The sequence below is a fragment of the Eptesicus fuscus genome, chromosome 14, assembly GCF_027574615.1.
Source record: "Eptesicus fuscus isolate TK198812 chromosome 14, DD_ASM_mEF_20220401, whole genome shotgun sequence".
Classification (NCBI taxonomy): domain Eukaryota; kingdom Metazoa; phylum Chordata; class Mammalia; order Chiroptera; family Vespertilionidae; genus Eptesicus; species Eptesicus fuscus.
Genome location: NC_072486.1, coordinates 7,762,448 through 7,784,373, shown reverse-complemented (window position 1 = coordinate 7,784,373; position 21,926 = coordinate 7,762,448). Strand labels below are relative to the sequence as shown.

At 43.4% G+C, this 21,926-nt stretch overlaps 1 protein-coding gene across 3 annotated transcripts in view; it reads right to left on the bottom strand.

Moving 5' to 3' along the window:
- The window catches only part of PDE1C (phosphodiesterase 1C), a 288,406-nt gene that overhangs the window by 42,786 nt on the left and 223,694 nt on the right, over positions 1-21,926 (bottom strand). For all 3 annotated transcript variants that reach the window (XM_054726097.1, XM_054726098.1, XM_054726099.1), the window contains 6 exons: positions 19,845-19,871; positions 19,336-19,417; positions 17,734-17,854; positions 15,844-16,019; positions 7,144-7,368; positions 3,069-3,146 (listed from right to left, as the gene is read on the bottom strand). In XM_054726097.1, coding sequence (XP_054582072.1) covers positions 3,069-3,146; positions 7,144-7,368; positions 15,844-16,019; positions 17,734-17,854; positions 19,336-19,417; positions 19,845-19,871 — 709 coding nt within the window. The remainder of the gene's footprint in view (positions 1-3,068; positions 3,147-7,143; positions 7,369-15,843; positions 16,020-17,733; positions 17,855-19,335; positions 19,418-19,844; positions 19,872-21,926) is intronic.

Sequence of the window (21,926 nt, the reverse complement as noted above, 5' to 3'; positions counted from 1 at the left end):
CAGGCTTTAAGTGTACAACTCTGTAACATCATCTGCACACTGCAATGTGTACTCACCACCCAAAGTCAAGTCTCCTGCCATCACCATTTATCCCCCCTGTGCCCTCTTCTACTTGCCCACTACCTTCCTTTCCCTCTGGCAATCACCATACTATTGTCTGTGTCTATGAGTTTTATGTTTGTTTGTTTTTGTTTGTTTGTTTGTGTTTCTGCTTAATCCCTTAACCTTTTTCACTAGCCCCCAACCCTCCTCCACTCTGACAATCTGTTCTCTGTATCTATGAGTCTGTTTCTATTTTGTTTGATAGTTTACTTTGTTCATTTGATTCCACATATAAGTGAAATCATATAGTACTTGTCTTTCTCTGACTGGCTTATTTCATAATACTCTCCAGGTCTACCCATCCTATCACAAAATATAAGATTCCTTTCTTTTTATGGCCTAGTAATATTCCCTTGTGTAGATGTACCACAGCTTTTTTTCCCCACTCATCTACTGATGGACACTTGGGATGCTTCCAAATCTTGGCTCTTGTAAATAACACTGCAATGAGCATAGGGTGCATATATTCTTTTCAATCAGTGTTTCCGTTTTCTTCAGATATGTCCCCAGAAGTTGAATTGCACGGTCATAAGGCAATTCCACTTTTAATTTTTTAAGGAACCCTGTTTTCCACAGTGGCTGCACCAGTCTGCATTCCCACCAACAGTGCACAAGGGTTCCCTTTTCTCCACATCCTCACCAACACTTGCTGTCTATTGATTATTGATGTTAGCCATTATGACAGGTGTGAGTTGATATCTCATCGTTGTTTTAATTTGCTTCTCTCTGATGATAAGTGACACTGTGCATCTTTTCACATGACTATTGGCCTACTGTATGTCCACTTTGGAGAAGTGTCTATTCGGTCCTCTGTCCATTTTTTCATTGGATTGCTTGTTTTCTTTGTGTTGAGTTGTATAAGTTCTTTATATATTTTGGAAATTAACCCCTTATCAGATGTATCATTCATTCTTTGAAGTCAGTTAGAAAATTAGTGGGGCAGGGCACTCAATAGTACCTCAGGAGCCTGACAGAGATAATATACAACCTCAATATGTTCATTATGCCAGGATGTAATTTACTCTTTCAGCACACGCTCCTTCCCTCTTTGCCTGCCTCAGCTCATTGGAGTTTGGGAACAACCAACTCTGCTTCACTTTCCATTCAATTTCTTTCTAAATGCATACAATGTTGAAACTTCAAATCCCAGCGGGTTTGATCACACTGGGCACTAATCATGCTTGGATATGCCCTCTCAAAAGTATTTAAAATAATTATACACATTTTGGGGAAGGGGGGAAGGGGGCAATTTGGTTAAGAAGGGTACAGGCAAAATAAAAGAACTTAATGAAGATAATAAAATTCAATCCCACCACATGACAACATAATAACAGATATTTGTAGCACAATACAAAAATTAACACAATTCAAGACTCCACCTTAAAGATTTGGACCTTGGTTTATTTGGGGCCTTATGCTGTAGGAACTGGGATGGGCAAAGTTGCTGGGCCAGGGTTTCTAGGCGATGTGTTTAGAGCTAACACCAGTCTCCTCTACTACACATTTTCTGGTTTGTGTTACCTTGACTTGGCAAATGATATCTGGCAAAAAAACTTCTAGTATCTGAATAAACTTTACCCCTGAGTCTCATAAGAGACTGTTATTTGAATTCTATATTATCTTCATATAATTCACATCTTAGTCACAATCATTCAAAGACAGTGTATTTACTAGGTAAGTGGTTTTTGTTCGCACAATTTGGTGAAAAACTGCATGTGTTTTTTCCAGATATTCTTTTTTATAAATATGTTTTTATTGATTTCAGAGAGAGAAAAGGGGAGAGAGAGAGAGACAGAAACACCAATGATGAGAGAGAATCACCCATTGGCTGTCTCCTGCACTTCCCCCACTGGGGATTGAGCCGGAAACCTGGGCATGTGCCCTGATTGGGAATCAAATCGTGACCTCCTGGTTCATGGGTCAACACTCAACCCCTAAGCCATACCAGCTGGACACTTTCTAGATATTCTATGATACAATACCTAGACTGAATTATTTGAATAATCATAGGGGAAATTTTTCAGATTTCTTTCCTGCATATGAGTGTGTGTGAGAAGTTGTGTTCAAATATTTCCTTATTCCTCAACCTGCCTTTCCAGCACTGGTTCTTCACTGGCGTTATAACCAAAGAATTCAAGGAGGAGTGTAGCATCCACTACAACGTCTCCAAGGAGGTCGGATTCAAAGAGTCTGGGACTCTAACAAAACCCACTACCTGGAAACTTTCCTTTTTAGTTTCATATCATGTACACAGAGGAGGGAATAGCTAGACATGAGCTCATGCTACCACTGGAACAGAAGGTTTATGTAAAAAGTGAGAGTAAGTCTCTCAACTGATAGCGCGAAGTTTGGAGGGGGATATAATGAGAACTCTCGGGGTTTAGAAAGAGTGGGATGTTGGTTGTGGAAAGCGGAAGGTGTGCTCATGAAGAACACTGCGAGGCTGCTTCTAGCTGGGGCGGGGTTGTCGTCCTGAATTCTACAGCTATGTCGCTCTCCAGTGTGTGGGCCTCCCGGCGTAATTATCACACGGAACAGATTTCTGTGTTTGTTTTTAACCAAAGTAATAACTAATTAAAGGTAAAAAAAAATGCAAAAACTGAAAACATGGAACATTTCCCATTTACACGGCACAGTTCATGATCAAAGACTCACATTCCATTCCATTATAATCAGCAAGTCCAGAGTCAACTTTTTATAAAGTTTACAGTGAAAAATGGCAGTGTGAAAAGAAGGTATAGAATGCATCTGTGATGGAGAAAGGATGGTGGAGGAGAAGAGATACAACAATAATTTATAAATTAGTGAAAAATGAATAACAGTCCTCTTTAAATGTGGTGAAGTGCTTTTTCAGGGTCTAAGATAAGGATATAGTAACAACCACCATTTCAATTTTAGGTAAAATTCTAACAAGCTGGCATTAAATGGCACATCTATGGAAAATGTAATGAGAATTATGCCCTTACCATCTGCTTTCTTTGAGTCATTTCCGACACTGGATTGATCCTTCTTGTCAGCCTTATTTTTACCATCTTTCAAGTCACCTGCAAGTAATAAACATAACAAAAATAGAATATGTAGACACCTAAGGAGGAAGTTAGAAATAACTTTAAACCTGTCAAGGTTTAAAAAAAGAGAGAAGGTACAGTATAATTTTAGTCACAAGGGGGTACATTTCGGATGTCAACATCCTTTAGACCACAGATTAGGTCCTGGATATTGGTTTATGATCTGAAAATTAAAATTAAAGTTTCTGCCCTGCCGGTGTTGCTCAGCGAGCATCGACCCAGGAAACAAGAAGTTACTGGTTCGATTCCAGGTCAGGGAACATGCCCGGGTTGGGGGGCCGGCAGGAGGCAACTGATTGATGATGTTTCTCTCTGTGTGTCCCTCTCCCTTCCTCTCTCTAAATAAATATATGCTTTTTAATTTAAAGTTCCTGTTTAACAGGGTTGTACTTAAGGCAATGGTGTTTATCCTCAAGAAAGGCAGTTCAACTTTATTGTTAGGCTGTGGAGTGAGGAACAGCCTGGGTTAAATGTAAGTGATGTCAATGAACAGCTTTTTAACTTTTATGTGCTTCCGTGTCCTTATCTGTGAAATGGGAATACTAATATCTATTTTACAGGCATAATGCATGGACAAATGCATTTCAAGTACTGAATGTGGTATCTGACACATCATTCAATGACAATTGTTATTATTCTAAAATAGAGTTATAAATAGCATTCTAATTAAGGAGCTTGTCGAAATGTAATTGGCAAAAGTTAAAAAACACTGGCACACAAATGTAGAATGAAAACGTCAAAACACATTTAAATTTATGAGGGAATGAGGGAGATAGTAAGGATGGTTCCAGAAGTATTTAAGGAACTGGATATTTATAGGTATTTGTAAAATGTGTTAAAATAGATTGCTAGGTTAGAGACGAAACTGACTATGTCTTACAAGGCAATAAAACCATAACCTTTGGGGTAATCTCCTCTGTCAGTCAAAAATCTATCTTCACAGGTCCTGGGCTTGAATTAAATAGTAAATGACAAAGTCAACAAAGTCACCTAGAGGAGGGGTCAGCAAATTATGGCCCCTGAGCATGTCTAGCCTGCTATCTGCTTTTGTAAATAAAGTTTTATTGGAACATGGTCACACCTTCATTTATGTATTTCAGGGCTGCTTTCTTGCTGCACTAGCAGAGTTGAATAGTTGCATCCGAGATGCACAAAGCCAGCACTGTTTACTATCCAGCCCTTCAGAGAGAGAGGCTGCTGACACCTGTCTAAGAGAAGTACCCTCACCCTCTATGAACCCCCACCTCCCCACCCCACCCGAAGTCTATTCAACAATATGCCAGTGATACATTGAAAAAACATGGCACCCCTTCCCCCACCGCTATTCTCAAGCGTTGGATGCTTTTCTTACCAGTGTCTAATAGTAGCTTTCTTTTTAGCCTGTGTAAAACCAACAATGCATTACCACTAACATACTGGTGCTTACTGAAGCAAAAGGACCCTAATAATAATTGCAACCAAGAAGGAGCAAGCCGGGCCCTAGATATATTGACCCTTTTTTGTTTTCTTTGTGCCAGGCAGTGTGCATCACTTCATTAAATCCTTACAACACCCATTATGAAGGTGCTGTTATTGCCAGGAGACAAATTCATCAATGTTTAATTCACTAAATGACCAATCTGCTGAACAACTAACTCACCAAATGACTGAGGAGGTTTTCCAAGTTTGAGTTTTTCCTTCACTGCAGCCACCCGTCTACATACTGGTCAGTCCTGGGCTTCCTACATTCACCCGGCCCCACCTCTGCCCCGGCCCTTGCATGTGGGTCTCCCTCTGAAACTGCCCCTCTTGTCTACCATAGCCCTGGTTTAAGACATTCGTCTGACAGTTTTTGGACAAATGGCCAATTGATCTTTCTACAAAGAGATTTTGCTTAAATCGACCTGTGAGAAAATTGATGTGAAACCCCTCTCATCTCCATGTTATGCCATAAATAAAGTAACTTACCACAATATACATAGATGGGTCCGATTGTAGAGGCCAGCCTCTCAACTACCGTATTTTGGAACTTTCCTAGGAAGCTCAAGTTTTAGACTTCAAGCTCCTGTTGATGGTACCATTTCTAAATGCCTTTGGCCTTCAGACTGATAAATGGCTATTTAAGAAGAATGCAAGACCATTTTTGACTGTGATGTCCTCTATAAAGTAAGTACTTTTAATGAAATGTGACAAATCCTAAGCTATGTTAGAAGTCAATAAACTCTCCAAATTTCCTCATTCTTAATTCTGAAATAGGTTGCACTGGCTGGAGGGATGGAGGGGAAGGGCAGCCACAAACAGGAGGCGTGTGAGTAAAGGATGTGGTCATCACCCTCTATCATCACCAATGGTCAAAACAGATGAATTTCTTTGGAGGTGCCATGAAATAATCCATATACTGGCTTGTCCCTGTTTTAAGGACGGCAGAGATGACTCAAGGATCTGCCTATAGAAAAATGGCCTTTCTTTACTCACTGAGCCTTCACACCCCTAACACACTCTATACGGAGCCTTTCAGGTTGCCCTGGACCGGAGCTTCTCCCACAGATGCAGCAAGACCAGGATGCCTTCCAGAAGCCAGCAGGAGCAGTTCAATTTGCCAGATGCTAGCCAGCAGCCCGTGGCAGCCTGCCTTCTCCTCGGCCAGGGCTGGGGAGGCTGAGGGGGAAGTGCCTGGATGGAGACCAATGCTTAGCAGATCCTGTAATTGCTGCTAGGGGCCCCAACCCCCAGAGCCCCACTCATCCAGGGTCCTGCAGCTCTCACCTGGAAATACCTTGGGCGGCCACAAGGAAGGGCGCTGGGAAAGTGACTCGCACTTGTTTGATGATGTTCCTCAACGAAACCCATTAGGTAATTTCCCACGGGTTGGGTATGGAGTAACGGCTGCTGTGAGCTGTTACCCAATGAGCAGGCAGAACAGAAGAGCCCGTGTGTGCGGTTATAAATCATTTTAATTAGGCTGCTGCAACTCAGTCCTAACCTCCATTAGCCTTTCCGATTATCGCTCTAAACTGATTTCTTTTCCCACCTCTCATTTCATACTTAGATTTTAGGGGAAATGGTAGACTATTGCTTACTTTGGGAAATCAGCACAGTTGTGAAATTCACCCAGGCTCGCTGGACACTCAGGCTCCTGCTCTGCTTTTCCCAGGCCCCCCTGGCCACCTTCGGAGCAGTTACTGCCACCTCTGCCCGCTCTGGGCCTTCGTTAGTACCCCTCCCACAGCACACATGACCCTCCTGGTGACCAGCACGCCTGTGCTCATTCGCTTCTCTCCCTGACCAGACCAGGGGTTGGCAAACCATGGCCCGTGGGCCAAACCTGCTCTGGTTTCATAGGGCCCACACACTAAGAATGGTTTTCACATGTTTTAAATGGTTGAGGTGGAAAAAGAAGACTATTTCATGACGTGGGAAAACTATATAGAATTCAAATTTCCACTTTCATAAATAACATTTTAAGGGGACACAGCCACGCTCACCTGCTTATGTAGTACCTTTGGCTGCTTTCACCCCGAAACAGCAGCACTGAGCGGCTGCGACCGAGCCGGCATGGCCTGCAAAGCCCAAAATATGTACTCCCTAGTCCTTTACGGAGGAGTGTGTTAGCCCTGCAGTAAACTGACTGACTACAGGGCGCTCGTGGACAGCGGCTCAGTCTCAATAGTTCTCCTATTTCTTCTTCCCCTGCAACAGCACCAACCAGTAGGAACCTGCTGACTGTGGATTACAGAATTTGGCCTCACATAGACCTGAACTTACTACCTCGGGGGTGCTTGACCTTAAGCCAGTGATCTCACCTCTCTGATCTCGGTTTCCTCGCCTGCAAAACGGGGATGAGTGTAGGCCCCACACAGCGTAGTTAGGATTTTTAAATGGTTTCGTCAACGTGAAATACCAACAATGTCCGGCACACGGTAAGCGTGCATTAAATGTCAGTGATATTGTCACCCACCCCAAGAGGGGCCTTTCCCCGGGTGATGCCACTCACCGTTCTGCCGCTTTTCTCCTGACGGCTTCTCTTTGGCGTTTTTCCCACGAGCGTTGTTGTTCTTGTTGGGGCGCGTTCCGTTGACTTGATTCTGAGCTTCCCCAGGTGTGTTTTTGTCCGCCTGGCCAGCTGCGCCTTCTGCCTGGCTTTGGGCTTCCATTTCCTTTTGCTTCTCCTCCGCAGCCAGGCGAGCCTTCTCCTCGGCTTCCTTCTTGGCCTTCTCCTCTGTGTCCACGGCAAGTTGGGCAAGGCGTTGAAAAGACAGAGAGAGGTCACGCCATTAGGGGAACTGCCTCTTTGCCCAAAACCTGTTATGGGCACTGGTAATAATACACTCGAGTGACCAAAGGCGCGACTGAGTGTTTTGGGTTTATTTTCAGTTAATTCAAGTCAGATTGGCATGGATATTCAGGAAATAAATAAAATCAGGTCATGGTTATGCCATTTCTGAAATCAGTGGATTAGAAGAAGAGACAGGGAGAAAGTAGTAGTAGTAGTAATAATAATAATAATAATAATAATAATAATAATTAATAAACCAATATTGTAATTGGCATTACTAATAATAGTATTATCACCAATAACTTCTCATCAGTGTGTCCCCTATGCCAGGTTTGATGCTAAATACTTTCCAAGGATCATTTCCTTTCATTCTGAAAACCTCAGGTGGTAGCTACTGTCACTGTAACGCTACTTCACAATGTGGAACTGAGGCTCAGAGGCCACAAAATCTCCCTTGGTCACAGGAGAAAAATGGAGTTTCACATGGGTTTGCTCAGGACCTGGAGTTTAAACATAAGCAAGTGATTATAAAGTAAAAAGTCACCACCACTAGAATAATATGGTTTCAGGTCACTGTTTGTAAAGTTAAAAGTAGGAAGAGGATAATTAAGTCTTCAAAAACATGTCTGCAAACTGTCCACAGATGAGAGGTGGCACTCAGTTTGGCCAGGTGTCCTTATCTGTGTCTCCCCTTTAACTGAGAGGGTGTCAGCCTGCTTTCCCATTCGGTTGACTGTGAAAGGCTCTGGCTCTGTACTTAAACAAAAATATCGCCTACCTGCATCTAGTCAAGTATTTATGAAAACATAGGCTTATTCATTCAACTAATATTTCTTGAACAGCTACAGTGCCAAGCACCGTTTTAGGTACTGGTCACATGGCAGCAAGCAGACTTACAGAGTAGAGAGGACCATTATCAAGTAAGCAAACCACTAAGAGACAGAGAATTCCAGATGGCAAAAAGGGTTTTGCAAAACTGGCAAGCATAGTAAGTAATGTCATAGAACACGACCAGCGAAAAAGTGAAGACACTGGCATTTGACGGAATATTGAAGGATGAGTTGCTGGCCATGCGATAATCATGGGAAATAGCATTCTAGGCCAAAGAAATAAAAAAGGTAAGGCCATGGAGTAGGGATGACTTTGCTATGTTCAAGGGACACTGAGTTAGCCAGTATGGCTAAAGCCCATTTAGAGAAGGGTTAGTGACAGATGATGTGGTCAAATGACCAAGGACATGAGGGGTTGAGACTACACAGGGCCTTGGAGGCCACCAAGTGGAGCTGGGTTGTAGGAAATAACATACATGGAAGGCACCTAGCAGAGACCATTCCTCCCTAAAGGCCTGGAGACTCAGCATTTAATTCACACACAAGGCCTTTCCGACTGTGCCATCAGCCTCCATTATGAAGAACATTGCTGATTTTTTTCCCCTCTAGATGTGCTAACAGTGTCCTACACCTCATCATCAGGGGTCCTCTTCATTTCCCTTGGTTAATCTTGGTCCCGACAAAAGCTGACTTTCATGGACAACAGGATTACTTTTAATCTAATAGGCACCAGAGTAGTGGGTTATGCATGTGATTACATTTCCCTTTGTTTTAGCTGCTAAAGGGCACAAATCCCAAATTTGGTGCTGGTGTCCATGTTCTTGGGACTTTGTGATACTGGATTTGTGGATGTCTATAACCTCCGGCTTTATTTTTACATTTTCTGCCCTTACTTTTGCTTGGCTCAGATGTTCTCCTTGATACATTATGAGATGTTTATTCATCCCTTCATTGATACCCATCCACCCCACCCAAACCAATGCCTTGGCCTCACCCCAGACAACTCAAATGAAGAGTGAGAGTAGGGTTTGTAAATGCTCTCTGATGATTCCAATACGTAATCAGGGTTAACAAGCACTGCTTTCAAGTTTAAATGATTGCCATTCAATATTTTATGACATTCTCCTTTCCCGATAGGATGTCGTTATAATTTACAATGACAAGGCAAAGAAAGGTTTCTTTACAAAATAACACAATTATGTGCACACTAGAGGCCCGGTGCATGAAATTCATGCACTGAAGGGGGGGGGTTCCTCAGTCCAGCCTGTGCCCTCTTGCAGTCCAGGAGCCCTCACAGGGAGTGGGCCTAAGCCAGCAGTCAGACATCTTTAGCACTGCCTCGGAGGCGGGAGAGGCTCCTGCCACTGTTGCTGTGCTTGCCAGCTGTAAGCCTGGCTCAGGGCTTCTGGCTGAGCAGCACTCCCCCTGTATTGAGCATCTGCCCCCTGGTGGTCAGTGTGTGTCATAGTGACTGGTCATTCCACTGTTCAGTCGATTTGCATATTAGCCTTTTATTTTATAGGATATCATATAATATGCCTTCTGACTTCCACAGAAAGGTACAACTAAAGAGCAAAAGAGCGGCCTTGCAGAAGAAGATGGTGAGACAGCACTCTCTGTAGACTGCTGGGCGCAGGAGGCCTGCTAGAATGCTCATCCAGACTTCCTATCGTCCTTCTGCAGTGCCCAGAGGGCAAAGGTCAAACGTCACCTCCATCCCTGAATTCCCAGTGCTTGGTACAGCACCTGACACATAGCAGATGCTCCTGGAGCATTTGTTGACTAAACGAATGTCCACAGTGCGTGTGACTCACCCTCTCTGCCAATGAGCCTGGCTGGTACATATTCCATCATCAGCAATCCAGACCGGAGTAAGTACAGGAAGTAGACAAATGTAACATCCTGCCCCGAAAGACTTAGCCGCTTGACAAAACGTGGTTTCCTTAACCACTAACGTAGGTGAGTAAAAAGATGACTGTTCTTATTATGCAGAGAGGGAAACTGAGGCATGGCAGGAGAGAATTCATTCAAACTCAGGCTTCAGATAAAATAATGTATAATCTCCTCCCAGAAGCCCACTGAATCTGTGGCAAACTTTCTACATTTAAAACATCCCCAAGTTAAAAATAATTTTGATTAAAAACTGAAGGTGTTGAAATTTGGTTTACTACAAAACAGCATAAAAGATGATCTGAGCAATAAAAATTCATTTGACAACTGAGTCAGACCAATTTTCTATGGGAAATCCAGCAAAAATGAAAACTGGGCAGGGGGTGCATTTCAGAAACAAATCTGTTTTTGCTCAACTACAGCTGACAGCAGGCAATTAATACTTAAATTAACAAATGGCAACTCTTACGACATCATAATCAACTCCGATTCGAGCTGGCCCCACTATACGATTCCTTTCCCTGACGCGATCATGCTCCAAGTGGGTGGCTCTGCACTGCCCTTCACCTTCTCTGCCTCCACCACTTCCTCCTATTTCTGATCTTGGTATGCTCAACCTCAGCCCTTAAAGTGGCACTACTCAAAATAAACACATCCAGAAGAAAAAAGAGATTAAATCAACAGGAGATGGGCCTGTTCCACGGTAATCAGCTTCCCTTATAGTTTCAGGGTGAAATTATTAATATACATAAAATTTTTCTACAATGAGGAAAACCAGGTGAGAGTACAATCCATCTGTATGTGCTAGCAGATTGCAATGATGGCATGTGTGCACAGAATTCACTTTCCCAGGTCTTAGAGATTTGACATGCTTGGCACTCCCAGGCTTCTATGCTAGCAGAAAGCAAATGTGCCGTTCAAAACCATCTCAGAATATCTGTGATGTGACTTCTTATGAAATGGCCGAAAGCAAGCAGCTAGAGAGTCCAAGTAGAGCAGAGGCTTCGTGATCCATACATTACAGTCCTCCTGAGAGCTGCTTCTCTCTCACTCCGAAGGTCCATGCAGTTTTGCAGAAATACATTGAATTTAATTTGCCTTTCTGAATAACGATACGATAGGCCAGTTGGTTAAAATAGTATTGGGCTAGTTATCCCTTGATATAATTTTCTGAGATGCCTACTTAACCTACTTACAAACAGAGAGAGAGAAACTACTAACTGAAAAAAGTAACCAAAATACCATATGAATTTTGAACAGTCAGCTCTCAGTTGTTTACCATAACAACAGTAGGGCACTGCTAGACATCGAAGGACTCAGGCGTGCCCACGGGTCCTTTCTGAAAGTATTGGCCCAAAGCAGTGCTCCAGCTGACAGAAAAATTCAATGTCAAAAACTTAATAAGGAAATACATTAATCTGTTCAATAAAACTAGCAAATCTTAGTGTTTAAAAGTAATTGTTATCAAGCTAGAAATAAAACTAGATGCAAATATAAAAATAATGTCCAATGATAAGTTCATTATAAATGAACAATTTATTTATAAACACCTAGATTGAAAATCTCATATTATTTCAATAAAAATTGGTGCAAATGGAGAAAATAAGTAAAAATTCAATAAATTTCTCAGCATTCGCGAAGGAGTATCACTACATACTATTTGATATTTACATTGATAGAAACATAATTCAATAAAAAAATCTAATGGTAATCTTAAATAAAAATGGGATGTACTTTAAAAGACCATTCTGCCAAAGTTAAAAGACAAATGACAAACAAATAGGGCAGAAATTGCAACATATTTTTCCAACTGAAGAATTACTATCGTTAATATATGAAGAGTTATTATGAAATAATAATGAAGGTGGAAATAGACATTCTCACTATACTTCTACTGGGAGGGAACGTAAGTTAAAAAAAAAAAAACTTTCTGAGAAAATTTTGCCAGTAGATATCAAGAGCTTTAAGTTTTTGTTTTTTCATTTATTTTTTTTCAAAAAATTTCCACATGTAGAAACTTATCCCAGACAAATAATCAGAGGTAGCCTCAAAGGTTTTTAAACTTGTATGTTCATAACAATGTTATATACAATAATGTAGAACTGAAAACAAAATGCTCTGTAGAGGAATGATTCAACTATGGTATTACATACAAGGTAGCCATTCAAATCATATTTTATAAACCTATTCAGCATCAGGATAAAATGCTCAAGATAGAAAAAGAAAAGTAAAATACAAGGCAATATTATACTATGATCCCAGCTTACAGGGAATTCTTTTACTTACATAAATGCATGGTAAATCAAATAAAAAAGAATTACATCAGAATTTCAACAACAGTTATATCTGGCTAGAGAGATTGTAAGTGAATTTTATTTTCTTTTTATATATTTTTAATTATATTTCTGCATTATAACCTAAACAAGCATTATTCTTACACCAGTAAAAAAAAAAAAAAAAAAAAAAAAAAAAGGTTTAAAAAGTATTAAATAATGAATGGAAATGTATCAACATTGATCAGACCTGCAAATGGTTATACCTATACATCTTTGTGTGGAAATAATGATTTTCAGCTCTCAGAGCTGTAAAAGGTATTGACTTAATCTTTCCTAACAACTATGGGTTCTGGCCTACCTAGCTTTGTAGATCAGATTGGCTAATGGAATCAAGACTTTAGAGTCAGTCCCATTTCTGCTCAGTTTGATAATAACACATGTTCAAGTGCCCCATGCAGGGAGCTTTCATGCAATCAGGGTTTTCTAAAAAAGAACAATGAGCAAAACAGCCTGGTGTCATCTAATTCAAACTGACCACTAACGGAAACACACTGGTGTTTCTTAACACCCGTCAACCAGTCAACAGCATTGCTGAAAGGCTGAAAATATTATAAAATATTAGTCCGAGGTGGGCATTTTAACAGTCTTCTTAACTTGGCCTTCAACTTTCCTTTCCAATTTGAAAAGTAACGGCCAGACTTACAGGTGCCAGCCATGTGCAGGCTCTGTCCCCCGTGCCTTACACTCAGGGTGTCCCCAAAAATGTATACACACACTTGGAATACTTATAAAGGCAGTGTTTATTAAAATATAGTTCATTTTCAAAATTGAGCTATCAGTTGTTAAAGTGTGTATACACCCTGTATCTTTTCTGTTCTTTGCATTAGCTCTGTGATATGTATTATCAGCCCCCAAATCAGGGGTAGGGAACCACTTTTTCTGCCAAGGGCCATTTGGATATTTATAACATCATTTTCGGGCCATAAAAAAATTATCAACTTAAAAATTAGCCTGCTCTATTTGGTCAAACATTTAATTAACTCACCCCTAATGCCTTGGCAGGGCCAGACCAAATGATGTTGAGGGCTTTACATGGCCCGCGGGCCAGATGTTCCCCAAATGGAATTTTCTCAAAGAATCTACCTGCATTTGCCAAAGAGTACAAGGCGAGTGGGGATTCAAATTGCCCTAATCCCACTAACTGGAGTTGGCTTTGATGGTCAAACGATCCTCTCACAAAATATACATAACCCGGGCACTGCCTGTCCCTTTTCTCTCTGTTCCCTATTTTTTTGTTGTTGTTGTTCTTCTTCATCTTTTTACTTATTTACTAAGCATTGTGCAGCAGTTATTGACATCAGTAAAAATATTTTGCTGCTGTTATCTGAGCTTACATCAAAGTGACTTTGATTCAATATGTTTTCATCCTAACAGTTTCAAGTCAAATACTAAGACCCAGACTAACATTACTGGCAAACATTAAATCATACTTATGACAAGAGTTTCTCCATAAACACTAGGAATTAACAGCATGTATTTATAATATTAAATCAAATTAATTTCTTTTAATAAAATAGGCTTGCCAATTTAGGCAACTGTTCTTATTTCAGCTGAAGAAGACATAGTTACTGTATTATAATTATTATATTAGGACTTGATTTATTATTAGAACTTAAATTCTGTTCCCTGTTTCTAAATACAACGCCTTCTTCTGGGCTCCAGCCCAGGCGTCCTGCAAGTCCTGGCTGTAGATGCCTTCCCAAATACCCCCAGCAGCATTAGGGACAAGCCCTTTTATGCTTCCAAAATAGCTTAAGCATATCTCTATCAGCATCCCTAATAGATTTGAGAATTATTAGCTGTTGATGTACCTGTCCTTTTCAAAGGGCCAGTTTCCCCTGGCAAAGAAACTGTCCAGGGCTCCCCGAGGTGATTCATTTAGGGGGTAATTTTAGTAAGCCAGATGATTGCCAGCAAATGACTCTGAAGTAGCTCTTCACACTGCGTGTTGTCAGGGCCGGGGTTGTCAAGTGTAATGAGTGTAATTGATTACAAGTGCCTGCTTCCTTGGAGACGATGCAGTGGTGACCATCCCTGCTTGCAACGCCTGCCAACGGCGAGGATTTAAATGTCGAAGGCCTCCGAGTGGACTGTGAGAGGCTATTGGTAAAATATGGAAGAGGCAGGGGCTCCTTCCAGAGCTCAGGGTGCAACATTTGTCTGGAATTGATAAGGGCCCAATGAGGCCTTAATAGCGCCGTAAATATAAACCTATTGCACCGCCTGAAATGAGCCGCCACTTGGATAGGGTTTTGTGAGTAAGTCACAGTAGTTGTCCTTAAAATAACTCCAACTCCAAGGGAGGTCTCTCCTCTCCCTCACTGGAAGCAGCACCCCAATGTACCAGGAACCGAGATAACCAACACGTGTTCAGTGCAGCCCCTCCATGCTTCCCCCCTATTGTGTAGACACTGGTGGATGAAAGTATGGCATGTTGTGTTTGGGGGTGAAACCCTCCTTGCCTACAGGGAGGGTCATTCAGGGCTGGTGGGTGCGGGTGATGAGCACAACTCCCTTTCTTCCTTTGAAAGAAACTCCATAGAGATGTCCCCTCCCCGCAGGAGCTTCGATGACAAGGATGTCTGTTACTCATCTCTGCACCCTTGGCACAGAACCTGGCATGACAGTCAAGGCCATGCTGCAGGGAGGCCTGGAGGTCTGCGTCATCCATTCATGCATAGAGTTTTAAATGAAATGAGGATCAAAAGAGGTTCAATACTTTTTCACAAATCGGTAGTTATGGGGATGTAAAGTTAGCATAAGGAATAAAGTCAATAATATTGTAACCATGTATGGTGCCAGGTAAATACTAGACCTATTGAGGGATCGCTTTGTCTAACCACTATGCTGTCCACCTGAAACTAATCCTATATAATAAAATCCTAATATGCAAATAGACTGAACAGCGGAATGACCAGTTGCTATGACATGCACTGACCACCAGGGGGCAGAGGCTCAACACAGGAGCTGCCTCCTGGTGGTCAGTGTGCTCCCACAGGGGGAGCGCTCCTCAGCCAGAAGCCGGGCTCACGGCTGGCAAGCACAGTGGCGGTAGTGGCAGTGCTAAGGACCCCGAGGCGTCCCAGATTACAAGAGGGTGCAGGCCGGGCTGAGGGACACACCCCCCCCCACCACCACCAGTGCACGGTTGTTGTGTACTAAGCCTCTAGTATAAAATAATATTTAATGTCAACTGTAATTGAAAAATAAAAATTTTTTAAAAACATTCAGCCACTTGAATCTCTATCCTGAGATTCCACTTCCTTTGCAACAGCTATAAATGAGGGTGGCAAGCCTTGTGTATGAGTGGGTGCTGGGCGGTTTGGACAGGCCTCCTAGAAGATTCCCCAGTAGAAGGTTACCTTTGGGCACCTTGGCCCTCCACCGCTCCCGATTGATGTGCACGACCTCAGTCCAAGTGGCTTTAAAACTCTTGTACTCAACAGGGATGACGGAATTGTTGACTGGGGCACTTCCTTCTGAGCCTGCGCTCTTAGCACCCGATCGCTTTGCATCTGCCGAACTGAGGCTGTTCAAACTGGAGGGGGGAAAAAAACACACAAGAAATGAATTAGGCAAGAAGGGTTGGAAGAGGAGGGTTCCGTGTTTGGGAAATGTATGCCCGTGAGCAGGCTCAAACGAGGAGTGGTTAGCCATCATCAAGCCATTGCTGTGAAATTCCTGGGTTCTGAGGTTTGTGATTCTCATTTTCCACTTGTGACAGATGGGAAATTTTGTATTTTCAGCAGAAAAAGAAAATCAATATTTCAGCCACCTGAGTAGCGATAGTCCCTATGTTTTTGTTGTTGTTATTGATTGGTATCCTCTTTTTCAACATGACTAGAATCCCCTATGTGTCCTCGATTTTCTGTCCTCGATTTTCTGCAATCAACTAGTTTGAACTTGAACTTCAATTTGGTTCCACAGTTTATCCACCTGCTTCCTCACTGACCACTATTCCAAGTCACTCAGCCACTTAGTCCTACTTCTCTCCAGCCATGCCTCCCCCTGTAGTTGGGTGCCTCTGAGCCCTGGAACCCCGAGGCCCGGGCAGGGTGATTTCCTTATGTTCCTGGGGGAAGGTGGAGAGCAGTCATGCAAGAGACATTTTTTTATATCAATATTACTTTACGCTTTAAACATGAGATACTTCGCAAATTTAGAAAGTGCCATCCTTCTGGGTAACTTTAAAGAAAAGTATCACACACTCCCAGGTGCCTAAGCAGTGACTGGCATGAATGCCAACCCAGTGGATGACTCCCGGGGCTGACTACGTAGGCAGAGCACAGTACAGTTCAGCCCAGTGTCTGCAGAGCTGTGGGGCTGTGGGACGTGGGCAGGGGCCTTCATTCCTCCTTGTTTGCAGCCTTGACTGGGTTCATCCGCCTTGAGCGTCCCTAGGGTCCCACTGTCCTAACATTCCTCTTGCCTTCCCTTCTTGCGGTTTCTCCTCCTCTTCCTCTTTTCTGCTCTTTTGTCTTTTCATCCCATTTCTTTCCTTTCTCCTGCATAACATAGCCCAAGGTTTTGCAGGGACAGGAGGAGGGGTAGGAATACCACTAATAAAGGCTAAGTGTTAGCTCAGGTGTAGCTGGCGCTTCCTCTGTGCTGGACCTTGTTATAAGGGCTTTACAGAGATTGAACAACTCGGTTAATCCTCCCTCTAACCTCTGAGTATTATAATCCACATTTTCTCAGATGAGGAAACTGAGGCACCTTGCCTTCGAATGCACAGCTAATAAGTAATGGGATCAGGATGTTTAAACCTGCCATGAAAAAGGCACCAAAAGAGAGAGAATGAGCAGGAGAGAGATGCTCTCCTGGGTACCTGCCAATCATCATTTAGACCAGGCGTCCTCAAACTACGGCCCGCGGGCCACATGCGGGTGTTTGTGCCATGTTGTTTTTTTACTTCAAAATAAGATATGTGCAGTGTGCATAGGAATTTGTTCATAGTTTTTTTTTAAAACTATAGTCCGGCCCTCCAACGGTCTGAGGGACAGTGAACTGGCCCCCTGTTTAAAAAGTTTGAGGACCCCTGGTAGACGATGGTCACTCCCTTCCAGGCCAGCCCGGAGAGTGCAAATAGTATAACTTCAACTCCTCTGAGAAAAGGAAAAGGCAGACAGCTCTCTTATAGGAAGGAGGGAGGGCAAGCATCATCATGAAACACACCCCCATGCCTGCCAAAGAAGAGTTCTACCCTCAGGGACAGGCCAACTTGACCCCAGCCTTCGAGCTTCTCCACTGACCTTGATCGCCGCTGTCCTGTCCCGCCAGCCTGGGAGGTCTCCTCAATCAGCGGATTCACGATCTTTTCGGTCATGTCCGTGAGCACCGTGAAGGTGGGCTCCACGATGAAATCGATAAAACCTGCGGAGAAACAGCGATGCTCCAGGGAAACTACATACTCACTGGGGCCTTTCCGTACTTCCCCCCGAAACTGAGGAGTGTTAGCTTTTAAATTCGCCTACACAGGAGCCCCAGACTAGATTGGGGTCTCGTTCACTTAATATATTCCTTGATTTGAGGATCGAGAGTCAGCTCTGTTTCTCCCACAGAATCTTCCTGACTTTTCAGTGGATTGTTCCAATCAAGGGCTTAAAAATATGAATTCAACATCCACGATGCAACAAATGCTGTGATAGGCGCTGCATAAATGACTAAGGTGTGTGGCATACCCTGTCTGCCTTCAGTTTATAGGAGAGATTAAACGAGCACAAACGTGACCCCTAGAGTCAAAGGAAAGAAACCAAGGAGGAGCCCAAAGCAGTGGCCCAGATTTAGCCCATCAGTATATGTTTAAGCCTTACCTAAAAAGCTTTAGATATGCCCTCACTTCCGACAGGGAAGTATAAAGCGCATGCTATCTTTATACAATCCATAATTTGGGCCTGATTTTCTCTCTCGCTTCATTCTATTCTCTACTATTGCAGCCATGGAACTATTTGTAATTCCCTGGTCTTCCTAGACTGTTTTAAATTTCCCTGCTTAGTATATGCTAATCCCTTGTCTGAACTGCCCTCCCAGCTGCCCCTAGCACACCTGTATTGCATAGCTCCATCTGCCTACTTATCTCTTAGGACCCAACTCAAATATCACCCCTCAACAAGTCTTTCTGGGTCTAACGGCTCACACACTGTTTTGCCCCTGCTTACATGAAGCACAAAACTACCTTAACACTGTAACACTCTAATGGATTTTGTTTTCATAACATCTCACCCACCACCAAATATTGGCTCCATGTCTTTGAGATCAGGTACCATGTATAATCTGTCTTTTTTTTTTTTAAACATCTATTGTAGTTTCTAGCAGTGTTCTACACCTAACAGGGACTCAGTATATGCATTATTATGAAAAAAAAAATGAGCACTCAAAACACAAGTAGAAAAAATCAAATCCTTATTGAATTTATTTTTTGAATGATTTCAGATTCTTTTCAGCTGGAGGGCACTGGGACATTTAATTTAGTGACACTGGACTAGAAAGAGCCATTCCCGGAAGCAGGGTCCTGCAGGAGTGGGCTGTCCTGCAGACATTCCTGAGGGAAATGGCATGAGACGTCCATGGCTGCACGAAAAATGGGCTTCCTGCCAATGACTCCTGCATCACCTTGGAAAGTTGAGGCCCTTTTCTCTTGGCAGGAGATGATGGAGACGGCGATGTCACCATCTACTCTTCCCATGAAACAGCCCATTTCGGGGAGAAGGGTGGGGAGAGAGCTCCAGCAACCCACCAAGCTGAAGCCAGGAGCAGAGCACAGCAGAATGGAGCCTGGGAGGCACTGGAAGCCTCCACCCACACGGCCGGACACCCCTCTCGGGTCTTCTCTCCAAAGCCTGGCAAACACGTACCTACTTGCGACTGAGCAACCATGGTCGACTTCCGGTCACACAGAGGAGAAAAAGGCAGCCCCAACTCTGCTTCTCTGTCCCCCTAGAATCACAGGAGGCCACAGTGAATTAAGAACAGTAGGCCAAGCCACCCCGATTTCATGCAGCAACTTCAGCTGCCACGAAGGCCAGTGGCCTTTATTTTAATTACTAGAGGCCCGGTGCACGAAATTCGTGCACTGGGGGAGGGTGTCCCTCAGCCCAACCTGCACAGTCTCCAATCTGGGACCCCTCGGGGGATGTCTGACTGCCTCTTTAGGCCCGACAGGGATCGGGCCTAAAGAGGCAGTCAGACATCCCTTTCACAATCCAGGACTGCTGGCTCCCAACTGCTCGCCTGCCTGCCTGATTGCCCCTAACCACTTCTGCCTGCCAGCCTGATCACCCCCTAACCCAGTGATGGGCAACCTTTAGAGCTTAGTGTGTCAAACTTCGCCAAAAAACTGAGCATAACTCGGGTAGCGTGTCACTTTGAGGAAAAAACTAACTCCAAGACTCTAGTCGCAAATGTTTCATCCTCAGGAGCAGCAAATGTTTCATCCTCGACATGCTGCCGCATGTCATCAGAAATGGCTACGTGTGTCAGTGCTGACACGCGTGTCATAGGTTCGCCATCACTGCCCTAACCACTCCCCTGCCAGCCTGATCGACGCCTAACTGCTCCCCTGCCAGCCAGATCATCTCCAACTGTTTTCCCCTGACAGCCCGGTCACCCCCAAATGCCCTCCCCTGCATATTCTCTCTTTATTAGATAGGGTTTTTTCTTTAACATATTGGACTGCTCTAACTGGTTTGGCTCAGTGGATGGAGTGTCGGCCTGCAGACTCAGGGTCCCCGAGGAAAGGACGGAAAGCAACAGCGTCCTGTGGCCTGGGGCCAGCTCGGCACTCAGAGCTGCCACCTGTTCTCCAATTGTCTCGTGTTGACACCTGAGGCCTCTCTTGAGCCAGTGACTCCCGCCCAGCTGCGGGCAGTGTTCAAGACACAAATTCAGCCCAGCAGGGGTGGCTCAGTGGCTGAGCGTCGACCTGTGAACCAGGAGGTCACAGTTTGATTCCCAGTCAGGGCACATGCTCGGGTTGTGGGCTCGATCCCCAGTGGTGGGCCTGCAGGAGGCAGCCAATCAATGATCCTCTCTCATCACTGATGTTTCTCTCTCCCCCTCTCCCTTCTTCTCTGAAATCAATAAAAACATGTTTTTTTTTAGAAGAAAACTTCAAACTGGCTGATGTGGATCTCCTCTCCTTTGCTACCTGAAACCACACACAGCTGGTGCGTGTGCTTCTGGGTTCTCAGCCACAGGCCTCAGGCCATAATGCAAAGTGGGCTGAGCAAGCAGATCAGCAAATAACTGCTTGTGTTTGTCAGGTTAGACAGTAACAAAACGTGATTCACGGGCTCACCAGAAAGCACCGCTGAAAGAAGCAGGTGCCATGGGAAGTCTAAGTAACGATGATGGTTTTTAAGAACCTGAACCAGAAGCTCAGCCCTTCAGTCACACCCCCCGAGGAAAGGGAACATGTCACCATATAATAACGGTGACCACGTTGTGTTCATTCACTTTGTTATGAAAGAATCTGCTCGGGTTAATGCCTACCGCCTTGGCCTTGACTCTGGCCTTCCTCCCGCTAGCTCTGTGGTCAAAGAAAGTTTACCTTCTCTCTCTACCTTTCAGTTTTTCAATCTTTAAAATTCAGAATAATAATCTCTACCTCATCGGGTGATGGTGAGGATTAAATGAGAAAATGTGTGCAAATAAATAAAAAGAACTATAATTATTTCCCAATGGGTATCTCTGACATTTAAGTCAAAATTTGAGAAATATTCAGTGAATTTGTTACATCATATACACTCTGATTATAATAAATATCACCAATAAATTAATAGTAAATGAAGAGTAATAACAACCTGGTTCAAAAACTAGGCCTAGTTCAAAACAATGCTTTTTCTTTGCAAGGCCGGTTACCAAAGAGAAAGAATACTAGCTCACACACACACATCTATTGAAAGGAAGAAAAAGGAATGGGTATGAGGAAGCTGAGCAGCGGGGTCACCATGGGTTCTGGAGACATCCCAGGGTCTCAGGAACAGTCCTGAAGTGGCTCAGTTCCATCTGCACACACACACACACACACACACACACACACACACACACACACACACCACCTCCCCACCCCCGTGTGGACATCCCTGGGACACTATACTCCTGTTTCCCAGGATGCTTTGCTGAAGGCTGCTCTCTCTCTCTCTCTCAAGTAGCATGATAAAGATTATTTATGCATATATACATAACCCATAGACCCAGACAATAGGGTGGTGAAGGCCTGCCTGAGGGGATGGGGGAAGAGGTCAATGGGGAAAAAGGGGACATAATGTAATACTTTCAACAATAAAGATTTTTTTAAAAAAAAACCCTACTGGAAAGAAAATTATTTATTCCTGAGCTATTTCTGCTTGAGCAGTATGAACAGAAAGAAGAAAATTTATAACATACATTGTAGTTGTGCAGATGGTTGAGTGGCATAGCTCAGCTGAAACCAACAAAACCCACT